The 14,378-nt window shown below is 65.3% G+C and overlaps 1 protein-coding gene across 2 annotated transcripts in view; it reads right to left on the reverse strand.

Moving 5' to 3' along the window:
- KCNQ1 (potassium voltage-gated channel subfamily Q member 1) overlaps positions 1-14,378 on the reverse strand; it is a 316,086-nt gene that overhangs the window by 165,067 nt on the left and 136,641 nt on the right. For both annotated transcript variants that reach the window (XM_042958455.1, XM_042958456.1), the window contains exon 11: positions 13,940-14,057. In XM_042958455.1, coding sequence (XP_042814389.1) covers positions 13,940-14,057 — 118 coding nt within the window. The remainder of the gene's footprint in view (positions 1-13,939; positions 14,058-14,378) is intronic.

Here is a 14,378-nt window from a genome sequence, read left to right on the forward strand (position 1 = left end):
TATCTAGGCATCAGCCTTGATTTTCTCCTCCGTGCTGACTGTGTTTAACTCCGCTTAATCTGTGAGAGAGCGTCTTCAATTTCACTTCCCTTAACTTCGCGAAATCTCCTATCTTGGCAAGACTTCTAGTTCTCCCCCGTAGTTGATTTACTTCGTATTGTCCCCCTTTGATAAGGGACAGCCTAGAAAGAGCCTCCGTCAGCAGAGAGAGAGCGCGAGCAGGGGTGAGCGCGGTGGGGACCCAAGGTAGTGTTCAGTGGGGAGGGATGGACCGATTTCGCCCCGGGCAGCTCCTTAGTTTGTGCGAGTGGCTGATGGCTGCCTTTAGCTGCCCTGCGCATCCATCCGAGGAGGACGTGTTGTGTACGACGCTCTGCAAATGTTAATAGAAAGGAGGTGCGTAGATGTCCTGATCTAGATCCTTCTCCAGAACGCCCAGGCATCTTCCCTGGAACACTGCGCACCAGGGCCTCGCCGCGCGCTCACCGAGAAATGCGTGGGCTCCCTCGGTGACAGCTGGGAGGTGCCCGTACAGCAGGACGCCTGCTGCACTCTTCAGATGCCCCGCGCTTGCTTCCCGCCCAGACCGCCCTGCCTGCGGGTCACCTCGTGGGCCACCGCCGGCCCCGTCCCGCCAGCTGCACTTAAGTCCTGCGGCCCTCGGTCCCTGCGTCCGCTGACGGAAAGCTCGCCGACTCGCCCCGAGCAGGGCCCTCCCAGCCCGCCACGTCTGGGTCCCCGTGTTTATGGAAGCAGTGCCATCAAGCCCAGAGCTACCCCAAGCACGGTCCCATCTGGGGACCGCCGGGACACGGGCCAGGAGCCCGCAAGCATCGCGGAAGCAGCACTTGAACCCTGCTGCGCGGAGCGGTCCCGGTTCGTGCGTGGGCGCGTCCCCGTGCGCACGGGTCGTCGGCAACGGTGCTTCTCCGAGGCAGTGCCCCCTATAATTACAATCGGTGCCCTGCGGGTGGCTCAGAGGTGTGGCACGCCTACACATTCAGTCCGGCAAAAAACCGCAGGCAATATGTGTAACACGTGACTACTTACGGAGAAAGGCGGTGTACGTTGGGAGAACATACGCGCGGACGTATCCGCTCATACGCAACTCCCGGGAAAATACGATCGGAAACCGGTCACGGTGCTCACCTTCAGGAAGGAGACTTCGGGGGTGGGGACAGCCTGAGTTTTCCCCCGTGTTCCCTGTGGCGCTCTGAATTTGGTCTGCCGTGTGCGTGTAAGGCCCGCTTTATCCTTGTTATTATTTTGTAGCACTGCAGTGGGTCAAGTGTCCTTCCAGGCTGTTCCGGGGGCAGCCCTGGCGGGGGGGTGCTGGCGGCTGGTGTGGGGGCAGCCCTGGGCGGGCGTGGGGGGCAGCCCTGGGTGGGGGGTGGGGGTGGGGGGAGCTCGGCCGCACGGTGCCACGGGCTCTGGTTCGTGTCACCCGGAGGGGCAGGGCCCACTCCGCACAAAGGGGGTTTTGACAGCGCAAGGCAGAAGCGGAGTGAGAGCAGACCCCGGGCAGGCTCCCAGCGAGCCCACCCCCCCTGCCCCGGTGGGAAGGGTGCCCTGCACCCATCTGCCGAGCCGCAAGCTCTCCTCGGAAACGAAACGTCACGTCTGTCCGGTCGTCGCGGAACCTGGAGGCGCGTGACTCTGTAAAGGGAGGACCGTGCACCCCCGTGGTCTGTTCTGACCGCCGTGTCTCATTAGTTTAGTTGTGTAACTCCCTCCCCTCCCATTTCAGGTAATCCTTGATTCTGATTAACAAGACGATGTATTTTTCAACGCATCTGCCTCCTGTCTGTGTCCACGGAAATACCTCCTAACGCGTGCTCACAGTCTAAGCTTGAAAAACTACTAGAACCCGGACCCTCTTTCACGACCGGGCGTTGTGTGTGGCCAAAAACTCGGGGCTGGGGAGGAGCAAGTTATCTGCACTTGTGACACAGCACCGTCTGGACGCTGGGCATCCGGTGGGGGGGGGGGGGTGGCGCACAGTGTTGGCCGAGCAGGGGGCCCCCGGTCTGTCCCCACCGGGGCACTGCCCCCCCCCCCCAACCACCGGGGGAAGGGAGCGGAGGGGACACAGAGGCTGACGAGCCCCTCGGGACGTATCCACACTTAGCCTGTTGGGGGGGGCTCTGCCCAGGCGTGGGGAGGCTGGGACACAGTGCTGGCGAAGCTGGGCGGGAAGAGGGCAGCCGAGCACCCAGCAGTGTAAGGCCGCCGACAGCAGCAGCCTGTCAGCCCCAGAAGCGAGGCCTGGAAAACTGCTCTGGAGGAAACACAAAGGACTCTCAGACCCTGCAGCCAAGGTGCCCAGCGAGCGTTTTTTTTTTTTTTTTTTTTTTTTTTAACAGCTATTAGGGTGACAAGCCTTTCCAAAGGCCAGCAGTTGGCGAGGGTTTCCAGGAAGCTGGTCTGGCACCAGCCTGGGATTGGAGCAGCTTTAACGAGTTAACTTCAGAAGGAAGGACTCATCAGGGAAGGGTTAAGGTTCAACAAACTTTTTGAATTATTTTGCAAAAAGTCCTGGCTTTCAAATTCAAAGGCTGTTTAGCCGGGACTGTTTTAAGCCTGAGATTATTCCAAAGGCAACGCGGCCGCACGTTTCTGATTCATTCCTCCAGGGTTTGTCTTAAGTCCTCGGGACAGGCTTTGCGAGTGCCATCCGGTGCCGGGAAGCACACGGGGGTCGCCTCCCCCGTCTCATCAGACACCCCTCCACCCCCGCGCCTCTCCCCTGCCAGCGCCCGTGGCCGTATGTGCACACGCACGCACACGCACACACCTTCCCCAGGCAGGAAGCCGCTCTTTGCCAAGAGCGAATGGAATTCAGATTTCCAGAGGGTGTCCTTGGCCTCCAGCTCCGTAGCCACACGCCGAAGAAAGGTCCTAGTGTGTGTGGCGGGGGCTGCGAGAGAGGGCCCCTCCATCTTTGCTCACGTCTATCTGGGCCCCAAGAAAAACCCACAACTGGCTGTGCTCTCCTCAGCCACACCCGGCCTCGGTCACATTCCTTCCCTTCCTGAGCCCACACTGGGTGGCCCCACAACCCAACTTGTACACCTCCCTCCCCACCAGCGGGGAGACCTAGGCCAGGCCCTCATGGGGCAGCCAGCAAGTACAGGCGAGGGGGCCGCACCCCAAGCCCCGAAGCAGCCGGAAACCACGGAGGGGCCCTCAGAGCTGGGCATCCCACCCGTGGCCGCCTCTCGGCTGTGGGGGGAGAAGATGGGCTTCCTTCCCTGACCGGCACACCCTGGGGCTGAGCTCCCTGCGGGAAGTCCCTCCTCTTATCCCACCTGTGCCCCCCCTGCTGCAGCACTGGGGTGCCGGCTGCAGATGATCTCCCCCGCCCCCCCCCCCCCACACACACCCACATACCAGTGAGAAGCACTCCCCCCTCCCCCCATCCAGGCTGGGCCTTCAGGCCCTGGGATCTGGCATCCTCGGGAGTTAAACATTTACAGACGGAGACCCACACCAGCCCAGTCAATGAGACAAGCCCATGATCAGCCACACACGGTGGACAGGCTGGTCACGCTTCGCTTCTCTCTGACCCAAGTCATGGGGACCTTGCCACCTGTGCGGCCAGGTAGCGACAGGTGGACGGTGCGGTCCTTCTGTAGGTCACGGGGGCCGACGAGGGCTGTGAGCAGCGGGAAGGAGCCTTTGCGGTGTTCCGGTGCGCGGTGCCCAGGGAGGCCTGGCGCCCAGGCAGTGGCGGCTCTGAGTCCAGGCCAAGCTGCGCTCCGCTCGGACAGGCCCTTTGTTTGCGCCGGAGACTGTTTCCAAAAGCGGCAGACTCCCGGGGGCTCGCATTTCTGCCTGGGGAGAGGCTGCAGCTTTGCAGCCCGGGCTTCTGGCCCCGCTCAGGGCTTCGCTGGTGCTCCTGAGACGGGCGTGGGGGCACCTCTGCCCCGGTCTTGCCACTGGGGCCTCTGGCTGGGCACCGCGAGGTCCCGCCGTGGCCCGCGAGGCCACCTTCACTGTTCCTTCTGGCCAGCTCAGACCTCACGGGTCAGCACTGGCCTCTGCTCCCCAGCCTGGCCTGCGGTGGACCCGCCTGGGGGACACTGTTCCCCATCCCTTGGGGGAGGGCCCGCGGGTAGGAGAATCAGCAGGCACGGGGCACGGAGGGGCACGGGATCCAGAGGCTGGAGCCCAGGGCCCGGCCCCGGCTCTGTCGACAGCTGGCATATTCTTTGGACAGGGACCCCTCAGGGACCGGTCCCTGGGACTCTGGGGCTCCCGGGGCCGGGAGCTCCCCGGGACTCCCATTTGGAGTCCCTGGGACTTTGGTCCCGGGACTCCCATTTCCCAGTTTGTCCATCTCCTGACACGTGCAGAGATATTTTCCCACCCCCGAGTCCCGGCCACTCTTCAGTGGTGTGAAGAAGTCCACTCCCCAGGGCAGGAGACGGCTGGGTGGTGGCGAGGCCCATGAGCACGGAGCTGCCGTGGACCGTGGGGTCACCGGGGAGGACGTCTCCAGGGAAGTCCCTCTGAGTCTCCTGGGCGGTTCGCCCCCGGCCCCTACACACGCAGCCGGCACTCCATCCCACGGGGAGCCCGTTTTCCTCATCCTGACGCCACCCCATCTCATGAGCCTGCCCCCTGCTCCTGCTGTGGACCCTCCGGGTGGGAGCCCGCACGCTTGGCTGGGGGGCGGGGGGTCGCAGGGCAGTTCAAAAAGAACAGCAGAAAAAAGAAAAAAAGCATTCAAGTGTTTCAAAGTGGAAAAGATTCTGTTCGATGTGACAAATCCAGAAACTCTGAAACACAAGCCTACCCCCAGAAGGCAAGGACGGGCAGGGGAAGAAAGGCGCCCTTGGGCCACCGAGTGGGAGGCACTGGGCCCCAGAGCCGCCCGGGGCTGGGCCGGGAGACAAGCCTAGGGCACATTCAAAGGCTTGAAGCCAGAGGTACAGAGCCTGGCTGACTGACGAATCAAGAGGGGGCCACTCTGCCGGGAGCTGCCCACCTCCTCTCGGGGGGGCCTGGCTCTCGGGGGACAGCAGGCGCAGGTAACCGTGGGGAAGGACCGCCCCTGAGCGTGTGTGTGTGTGTGTGTGCGCGCGCGTGTAGCTGTGTGCTCTCTGCAAGGCCTTACCTCCCACCCATCTTCCAGCAGCCTCCCCCCACCGGGAAGTCACCCCACTCCCTGCCTCAGTTTCCCCAGCAGGGCGCTGTTGAGGCACGTATCCTGCTTCAGCTGCCGGCCAGTCTGATTTCTCGCCCACGATTCAGTTCCCAAGTCTTGGAAGGCAAATCCGGGAGAGTCAAAGTTGCCTTTGAAAATCCCTTGAATTGCCCCTAAAAAGAAAAAAACCCAGCGCTCGGGACTCTGTGCACACCCCCACTCCGCCGCCCTCGTGCCCACGGAGGTGGGGGGCCCTGAGTGCAGACATCCAGGACCCTCCCAGCGCTGTCTTTAAAGGGAGCCTCCAGAGCTGCGGCCCATGTGAAGAGATTACTTATCGAGATCAAAGCCAAAGCGGGGTCAGGGCTAAGGGTGTGGGGATGACGTGGACGCCAGACTCCGAGGCTGGACCCGGACTCCTGTCTCCTTCTGCCACCACTTGCTCTCCCCCTTTCCTCCATGAGGACTTCCTTCCCAGCTGGAGCCCCAGGCCTCCCGCGGGCCTTCCAGACCTCACAGATTTACAGCCGGACCTCCGCCCTGTGGTCCGCCCCTGCCCGGGATGCCTGCCTTGTCCCAAAAGGGCCGGCACATCTCGAGAATGGATGCCTCTGGGGGGCTCTGGGCCCGCAGCAGGAGCCGTGACCCTGGGCCTGTCACTCTGTGTCCCGGGAAGGCAGCTCGGCCTTGCCCAAGCCATCCGGGAGCCCCCCGGGTAGCCTGTGGGTCTGCGAGGCCCCTTTCCCTCCTTGCCTGGTGGTGCCCGGGCCGTGGCGTGGGGAGACGCTGACCGTGCAGGATTCTCCCCGGAGGAGGCGGCCGCAGAGACCGCCGGCCGGCACGCAGACTGGCCTCGGCGTGCCGTTCCCTCCCGCCGGCGAAGAGAGGGGCACGGGCCGACGCCACGCCCCCTGTCGCCTCTCTCCCCCTGCCGGCCCTCAGGCTACCGGCCCGGGTTCCACCTCACAGACCTGGGCTCCCATAGAGACGGCGTGTCTGCATGAGCCCCGGCTCTGCCCCTGCCTCCCGGGGACGCTGGCAGGGCCGGGCGCTGGGAACGGGCACACCGACCCACAAGGACACAAGCTGTGCGTCTGGGCTAAGGGCAGCCTCCCCTCCCGACCCTGACAGAAGAGCTGGACACACAGAGCAGGGCTCCGTCAAGCACCTGGACACCAGCAAGCCTGGGCACACGGCCGCCGCCTTCCGGCCGTCGCCCTGCTGGGCACCACTGGGCACCAGTGAGCTGCCCAGAGAATGAGGGCTAGACCTCCATCCCCGCCTCGCACAGGGCCCAGGGAGGGCGGGACACACGGCCCACGCCGCCCCTCGCTCTGCCGCAAGCCTGTGCCGTCCTCGGCGGGTGGGCCCGGCCGTGACGGGCGTGAGCGGCCCAAGCATGTTGGGGCACGTGTGGCCGCTCCGGGGCACGGTCCTCCGGCCCCCCTCGCCCCACCCCTGAGCAGCAGGACGGCGGGCCCAGGCCTCTCCCTGCACCTCCACGGGAGCCAGGGGCCCCAATGGTCCCGGACCCCCTTTCCCAGCTACTAGAGGTTGTGAACTTGCCTCCAGCCCATCTCGAGGCCCGGGGCTCAATGGCCTCCGGGTACATCTTGTTAAGGACAGTCCCTGATATCCCCATGGATACGTGCCGGTTTCAGAAGCTCTCAGGTGAAGGAAGGGATGTCCCCATGGGCTCTTCCGTCCCAGGGGGACGTTTTACACTGGCTGACATTTATCAGGCATGTTCCTGAATTAGGTGCAAGGCCAGACTCCCGACCACGTGTCCTCAAGGGCTCATACCAGCACCATGAGAACCCACCTCCGGTGTCTACGAGACGGCACCAGGGCCCAGGGAGGCCAGCAGACTGCCCCGGTGTCCTGCAGGCAGGACATGGTCCATGCTGGCCAGGGCTCCCGCGAATGCAGCGTCTCTGGGCTTGGTGGACATACAAACGTCAGCTGACGAGGAATAAATCTCAGACACCGCTCACCATCGCTGCACGCAAAACTACAGGCCACGAAAAGAGAAGTCCTAAGTAAATGGATGCATCGGGGCCACAGTCGCAAAGACTCGATCCTGCAACGATGGTCACCCTCCCCACAGTCTAGAGAAGCGCCCCCCCCCCACCTACAGGAGGTTTTCTGGGGCGACCAGCTGTGCGTGGAGGGGTGGACCAAACGGACACAGGCCAGCAGCAAAGCAGGGGACCTGGCCGGAGCCTTCCCCACCGGCTGTCAAGACCCGGGACCGGAGCACGGGGACCGTGAGGCATGGCCCTGGCGAACTACAGTCTGACCAGCGGGACCAGATGGGGTTCCGAAGCCGAGGTCCGCGCAGACAGCGAGCCGGAGGGTGACCGGGTGGGCCTGGCGGGGCAGCGGGGGAAGGATGGGCTTTCCGTGAAGGGTGCTGAGCCCGCCTGCGCAGCCCGGTGGGGGAGAATGTACCTTGACCTTGGCTTCACATTGGACGCAGAAATCGATTCCAGATGCCCGGCTGATCGACACGGGGAAGGTGAGCTAATAAAGCTTCAGAAAAAACCAGAGTATCTTTATGACCTTGGAGCAGTCAAAGTGTCTCTAATAGGACACAAACGGCACTATCCAGGGAGGAAACGTTTCATTAACTGAATCACATTAGGAGTTCACTCAAAGTTCTGTTCGTCAGAAGACACCCTCAGGAGAAGGGAAGACGGCGGAAGAGGGGGAGGCGGTCCTTACGTGCCGAGTACGTACGTGGGCGTGGGTGGGCGCGGGCACGCGCGTTTCTGACGCCCGTCCTAGCCAGGCGACGTACAGGCAGAAAGAACGAAGTGCTGTAAACGGATGAGAAAAGGCCACCCGACACGAAGCGGGCCGGAGACACGAGCACGTTCCTGGAGGACAGCACGCGCGGAGTAAAAGACGACAGAACAGGCTCGCCTGCACCAGCCCCCAGATCGCAGAGCGGTGCTGCGAGCCCTGCCCCCTGCCCCCGCTTCCCCAGCGTGGCTGAAAGGAGCCGTGAAAGAGGCCCGGTGCCGGTGACAATGCGGAACGGGCCCGCCGCCCCGCCGCCGCGGTGGGGGGGCAGCAGGTAGGCGGTGGTGTCGAACCCGAGCCTAGCGGCCCGTACGGGACGCTCTTAGCACCGACGGTAACAGCCCGTGGCCGCGGGCAACGGGACGGATGAACCCCGCGGAGGGCCGGCCGGCAGGCACCGCTCTCTGCGGCCGCGCGGCCCGGCTCCGGGAAGGCAGCCGGTGGGTGTGCGCACTGTGCGAGTCTGTCTGCGGAAAGTTCGGGAACGGGCGCGGCCGAGCGGTGCCGCTGGCAGCCGGGACGGTGGTCACCCTCCGAAGGCATGGCGGGGACTGGGGACACGGGGGCTTCCTGGGAACCTGCCTGCTAGTCACATGGGGCCCAGGGTGAACGGAGCCGAGTCCCGTGGAGACCTGCGTGCTCGTCTCCTTCAACTAGAAAGTGGAAAACACTCTCTATGCAAGGACAGTCCTTTCTGAGCCGGCCCGGCCCCCCGACCCCTTCCGCCCCCCACGCAGGCCTCCCGACCCGGCTGCCTTAGGGCTCAGTCTCCCCTCGCAGGTTTAAGCAGAGCACAGAGAGGAGCCGTGGGGTACCCGCGGCCACCGCAGATGTCTCCATAGCAACACCAGCGTGACCTCTGGAGTCACTGCAGTCCTCCAGCCGCCTCTAGCAAGTGGATGCCCTCCTGTCCCTGACCTCCTCCGGCACTGCCTGCCTGGCCGGGCCGGCCTCAGCAAAGCCCTGCCCTTGGAGAGTGCGGAGCCCCGCCATGGGAGTGGCCCGGGGCCAGGAGTTCACTGTCACGGTCCCCAAAGGACATAAGAAACCTTCTGCTTTCCTCTGGGCCTTCCACCTAGAAGAGGGCCCACTCCCCGGAGCAGGGGCCTCAGGGGCCGGCCTGCAGCTGGGCCGGTGCAGGCTGGGAGCCAGATCGAGGGCATCTGATTCCTAGTCCCGTCCCTTTCCCACTGAGCCACTCCGCCTCGCTTTTAATTTAATTAGGAGAACATTTAATCCCCCCGTGCATTTCAGAGACGGGTCTGAGCTGGCCGGGGCTGGGAGGCTCTGACTCAGGCAGCTCCACACGGCACTCCCGGACGGGCTCCCACGGGGTTTCCTTGGCACCTCGTGCGGACGGAGGTGGTCTGGAGCTCCGAGAAGACAGAACACCGGTCCGGAAAGAGACCGGTCTCTAATGTGCCTGGAAGGCCCCCTCCCTCTTCCCCCTGTTCTCTGGCCCCGAAGCAGCCTCGTCGTCCTTCCCCACCAAGGTTTGCAGAACAAGGAGGTGGCCACTCACACAGTGCCTGGGCCTCCACCAGGGTCCGCGGGAGCGAGCCGCAGCTGGCCCTGGGGTCCCTGAAATGCCCCTGGCAGCCCTGGTCCCATCCAAAGAGGTAGCCCCGCCGTCCCTGGAGCTGAGTACAGGGCCGAGCCTTGTGACACTTGCCCCGTTTCCAGAAGGCGTGGGGCTGGCCCTGGCCTCCCTGGCAAACGCAGAATTCAAGGTGACCTTAGTAGTGACGTGGGTGAAAGCTGGGCCGCGCGGGCCTTGCTGGAAAAGAGAGATCGAGCGTCTCGGCATGAGACCGCAGGGCCCAGGAGAAAGCCGGAGACACGGAAATTCTAATTAAGGCACACGGGGCTGGTTTTGCTCAAGGACCTACAGCTTGTCCTGTCACAGGACGGCCCACAAGCACACAGTTGCTCGTGGCCACCTGGTAGGGACCCCGCAGTGCCCCAGCCTCAGCTCTGCCTTCCCTGGAAGGCCCTCCCCGTGCCCATCACTATATTGTCCCCGGTGGAGCAGGATGGGCTGGGGGCGACTGGTAGACAGGAGCTGAGCCTCGCCTGTCCAGGATGCTGTGACGGAAGACATGGAGGGGGCCGGGGGTCACCACTTCCGGAGGAACCCGTCGGGGTGGGGGTGGCCACAGGCGGCAGCAGTCCCGGTGGGCCTGGCCTCTCACACAACCTGCCTTGGGTGTCCGCGTGCAGCCAGCGGGACAGACTCGGACTCCTGGCCATGCTTGGCTGGCTTGGCCGCAGGGGTGGAGGGGGCTTCGTGGAAATGGCCGCCGTGTCCCAAGGCCCCTGGGAGAGGGGCACCCGGGCCACACCCGTACGCGGTCCCGGTCGGGGTCTCATGCTGAGGCCAGTCGGGCCTAGCTGCCCACTCAGGTGTGCTAACAGGCATGCCGAGGCACCCACACCCCTCACCACCTCATCTCAGGTGAGGCCTGCCTGGCCCCGGTGCGGGTCCTGCCTGGGGGGGGGGGTGGTGGGAGCCACGTCTTGGAGCCACTCCCAGCCTGGGGCTTCAGGACTCCCAGGGAGAGAGAGCCTGAGAGGAGACAGAGCCCCCAGAAGGGTCCCAGGCCCCATACTCGGGGCTCAGGGAGCTGGTGCGGAGGCCTCGACAGCCAGAGGGCTTGGCTGCCTGGGCCTCCCTGGGGTGAGGCTGGCCGAGCAGATGTTGGGAAGACGGTGGGAATCTGATGGCTGCAGATGGGGAGGCACAAGGGTGCACACAGAGGTGCCCCCCCCCCCCCGCCACTGTCCTGCCAGTGGCCGTCAGTGGCCACAAGGCAGCAGATGGGGCAGGAGCCCAGGCACTCCTCCCGGCTCCTGTTGGGGGCAGGGCTCCTCTCCTCTCTCAGAGTTGGGGAGGGGGCTTTCCCGCCCCCCCCCCATTGTCCTCGACGCCCCATCTCTACCTTACGCCGGCCCCTCGGAAACCCTGTGGCAAGGCTCTGGGCGGGGGACGCAGGTGCGCACGGGGCTCCCTTCCGCTGGCCCTGGAAGCCGGTCTGCCCGGAAGGCATGCATCAGGCTGTGGCCCGGCTCCCTAGAGCTGGGGGCGGGGCTGGGCTGCATGGGGTCTCCGGGGCTCGCGTGGGGGGCTGGGGTGGCCGAGACCACTCTGTCTCCCTAACACGGTACGCCCCGGCGACTCCCTAGATTGCACCAGGGCTGCTCAGGGCCCCCCGGCTCCCCGCCCCTCATCCCGGCCAGAGGCCCCGGAAAGAGGAGCTTCGCCCAGCCCCAGGGACCTTCCCGTAATCAAGGCTGCAGTGACCTCACCTCCCTGGGGCCCAACGGGTGGGGAGAGCTTGAGATGGAAACAAAATGTGTCTTTATTTATGCTTTTAATTTGAATCCTGGATCCGACCCAACGTGGTAATACATTGAACATCAGTAAAACGCTGGAGAAGGACGAATCTGTTTGTCAGCAACTGCTCCCCACCCTCTCTGCCCCCTGCGAGACCCCCGCGCACACCCCTGCCCCTCTCACACACACCAAGGCAGGTGCCCGCGGGGCCGGGCTGCCTGCAGCAGCCTTGACGTGTCCCCAAGCAGCCGGAGCTGTTTAGTTGGGGGCGTCCGTCAGGAGGAGTGCCGGGCAGGAGGTGAAGGCACGGAGGGCAGTCGTGGCGCCCCCAGAGCCACCTCTGCCAGCCGTGGGGGGGGAGGCCTCTGCCCAGCCTGCAGCCTCGGGGGCGTCTAGATTCTGAGGCCCCCCCACCTCTCCCTGGGCCCGCATCACACGTCCTTCACCGGGGCTCCCCAGGGCACAGCACCCTGTACTAAGGACACGTTCACGCAGATGCCCTGTGGTCTCCACCTTGACCCTGACCTGATGGGACAGCGATGCCTTGAGGTGGCCCCTCTACTGACACCTCGGCTCCCTGCTCCCAGCACCCACCACAGACCAAGTGTGGTGACAGGTCTGCTGGGAGAAGCCCTTACAGGTTCTAGCATGGGGACCCGGCTGGGCAAGGACTGGGGTGTAGGCCTGGACAGCACCGGGGGTGACAGGAGACACCCCCCCTCCCCCACCCCACCCCCCAGCCAACCCGCCACACTGGGAGTGCTGGCCCGAGAAGGCCCACGGCGGGCGTTCGGGACAGTGAAGCACCCAATCCGCAGCAAGCATCCGGGCCGCTCCGGTCTGACGGCCGCAGTTTTAGAAGAGAAGTGGCCCAGTGCCCCTGATGACACTGCCTCTGCTGGCTTGGATCGCCTCCCGGGGCTCCCCGGGAAGCTGGGTGCATGCTGACGGCCCTCACCCCGAAGGGGTGACTGTTGAGGGCAGCTGCGGGCTTGGCTGTGGGCCCCTGGATCCCCAGTCCTTTATCACCCTCACCCTGGGCCTCCCTGTGGGGATCTCGCAGGGCCAGGGAGCTGGTGAGGCAGCCCTGTCCTTCCAGGGTGGGACTCCTTGTGTGTGTCGAGGGGCTGGGCCACGGCGGGGAGAATGAACGGGCTGACGGGAGAGAGCGGCGAGAAGGGGCAGCGGGAACCGTGACGCCCGCGTGGAATCCACCTGCCCGAGGGTCATGGCTGTCCCTGCCCCGAGTGGCCCCTGGCGCCGGAGTCGCACACAACACCAGCCACGAACGCCGGCTTTTACCACCCCGCGGTCTCTCTTGTGCCCTGGACTCTGAAAACGCCTCGGCCCGGGTGCCTAAGTCCGCACTCTGCCTTCGGGCCCCGGCCTGGACCCGCACGGCCTGGCTTCCCTGGCTGTTCACACCTCTGCCCTGGCGTGTTCGCCCAGCAAGCCTGTCTGGTCACCTCCAGGGTGGGTGGGGGCCCAGAAGCCCCCTCCGCTGCCGGGTCCGTGGGGACAAGTCGCCCCCGCTTCCCAGGGCCCCAGCGGGCTCACGCGAGTCCGGTAAACAGGTCCTGCGCACACTGGCCTCCCCCACCGCCGCCGGGTGAGGCCTGACCCCCCGTGAGCCTGGGGGGAGGCGGTGCTGCGCAGGGAAAGACGGCGGGCAGGTCCTGCCTTCCTCTTTTGCTGGCCACCCGACTCCCGCCAGTCCCGCGTGGGCGGCCAGGAGGCCCTGCCATTTGGGTCCCGGCTGTCTCAGTCCCCAGTCCCCTGCTGGGGAAGAGGCGGCAGGCCTAGGGCCTCGCTCTGACAGAGGCGCACACGGCTCCCGGCAGCCCTGAGACCCTGGGAGAACGGACACGCCCTCCAGAGAAACGTCCGTGGAGAGGAAACCGTGTCAGCAAGTGACTCTGGGAAGGGCTGAGGGGAGCGCGCACGTCCCAACACAGAAGGACTCCTCCGGGGAGTCCCCGACGGGGCGGCGGCCAGACAGCGCCCGAGTGCCCCACTGACCCCACCACGTGCTGTCACCACTGGGTGCCCCTGCCGGGAGCACTGAGTCATACATCGCAAGGGAATCACACCATGGCCGGGCCCTGGGGATTGGCCTGGCCGTGCCGGGATGGCGGGGGAGGACGGGCGTGCGTCCCAGGCCAGCTGTGCCTCGGGGGAAGGCCAAGTGGAAGGCGTGGAAAATCAGCCATTTCCTCCACCTGAAGGAGCCCCTGAGGACAGCAGCGGCATCTGCCCCTTGGCCCTGGCCAGGGTTCTACGGGGAAACGCTGCTGAAAAACAAAGTCGTCTCTCTTTTGGGGGGCGGGGGAGGGGGCGAGGGGAGAGAAAAACAATCTTCTCAGACGCTCAGAGCACAAAAACAAGTGGAAAATGATCAGTTTGGTTTTCCATAAGTCCAAACAAGAGGATCGTGTTCCCAGACTTGGCGGGAGGCGCCCCCGCTCTCCTCCCCGCTCGGTGCCTGGGCGCTGGAGCCGGCCCCTGGCCGCCGGTGGCCCCCAGGTTGCCGAGGGCGGGCGGCAAGCGGCGGGCTCCGGGAGAGCAGGCCTGGGCCCCGGCGCGGCACCCAGGCGGCCCTCCTGAGCCCCGCGCCCCTCCAGCCCGTTCTCCGCGGGCGAGCGGCCACTCACTGTGACACGTGCGTGATGGGGACCAGCGGCGTCTCCCCCTCCAGATCCAGGTCCTCGGCCACGCTGTTGGTTCTCAAAAAGTGGGTCGTGCTCACTTCCAGCAGCATGGGGCTCTTCACTGTGGGCAAAGGTGTGGGGCAGCACGTTAGGCCTCCACGCAAGGCTCGCCGGGGAAGGGCCCGGGGCTGGCCAGAGCCGGGCTCGCGTGTCCGCCCCCCGCCCCCCACCCCGCCGCGGGGCAGACTTGCACGCCCCGAGCCCTCCCACAGACCGACAGGACATGCGCCTGCAGGGATGCGCGAGGGACGGGGACGGTACACGGGGCCTCCGCACGGGGATCCGGTGTGGGGGTTGAGGCGGCCCCCCCCCCCCGCCCCGTGCCCGAGGCTGGGGACCAGTGGAGGGCCCCCGACACCCGGGCAGGGCGAGGGCTCAGCCC

Source organism: Panthera tigris, chromosome D1 (assembly GCF_018350195.1).
Source record: "Panthera tigris isolate Pti1 chromosome D1, P.tigris_Pti1_mat1.1, whole genome shotgun sequence".
NCBI classification, from domain to species: Eukaryota; Metazoa; Chordata; class Mammalia; order Carnivora; family Felidae; genus Panthera; species Panthera tigris.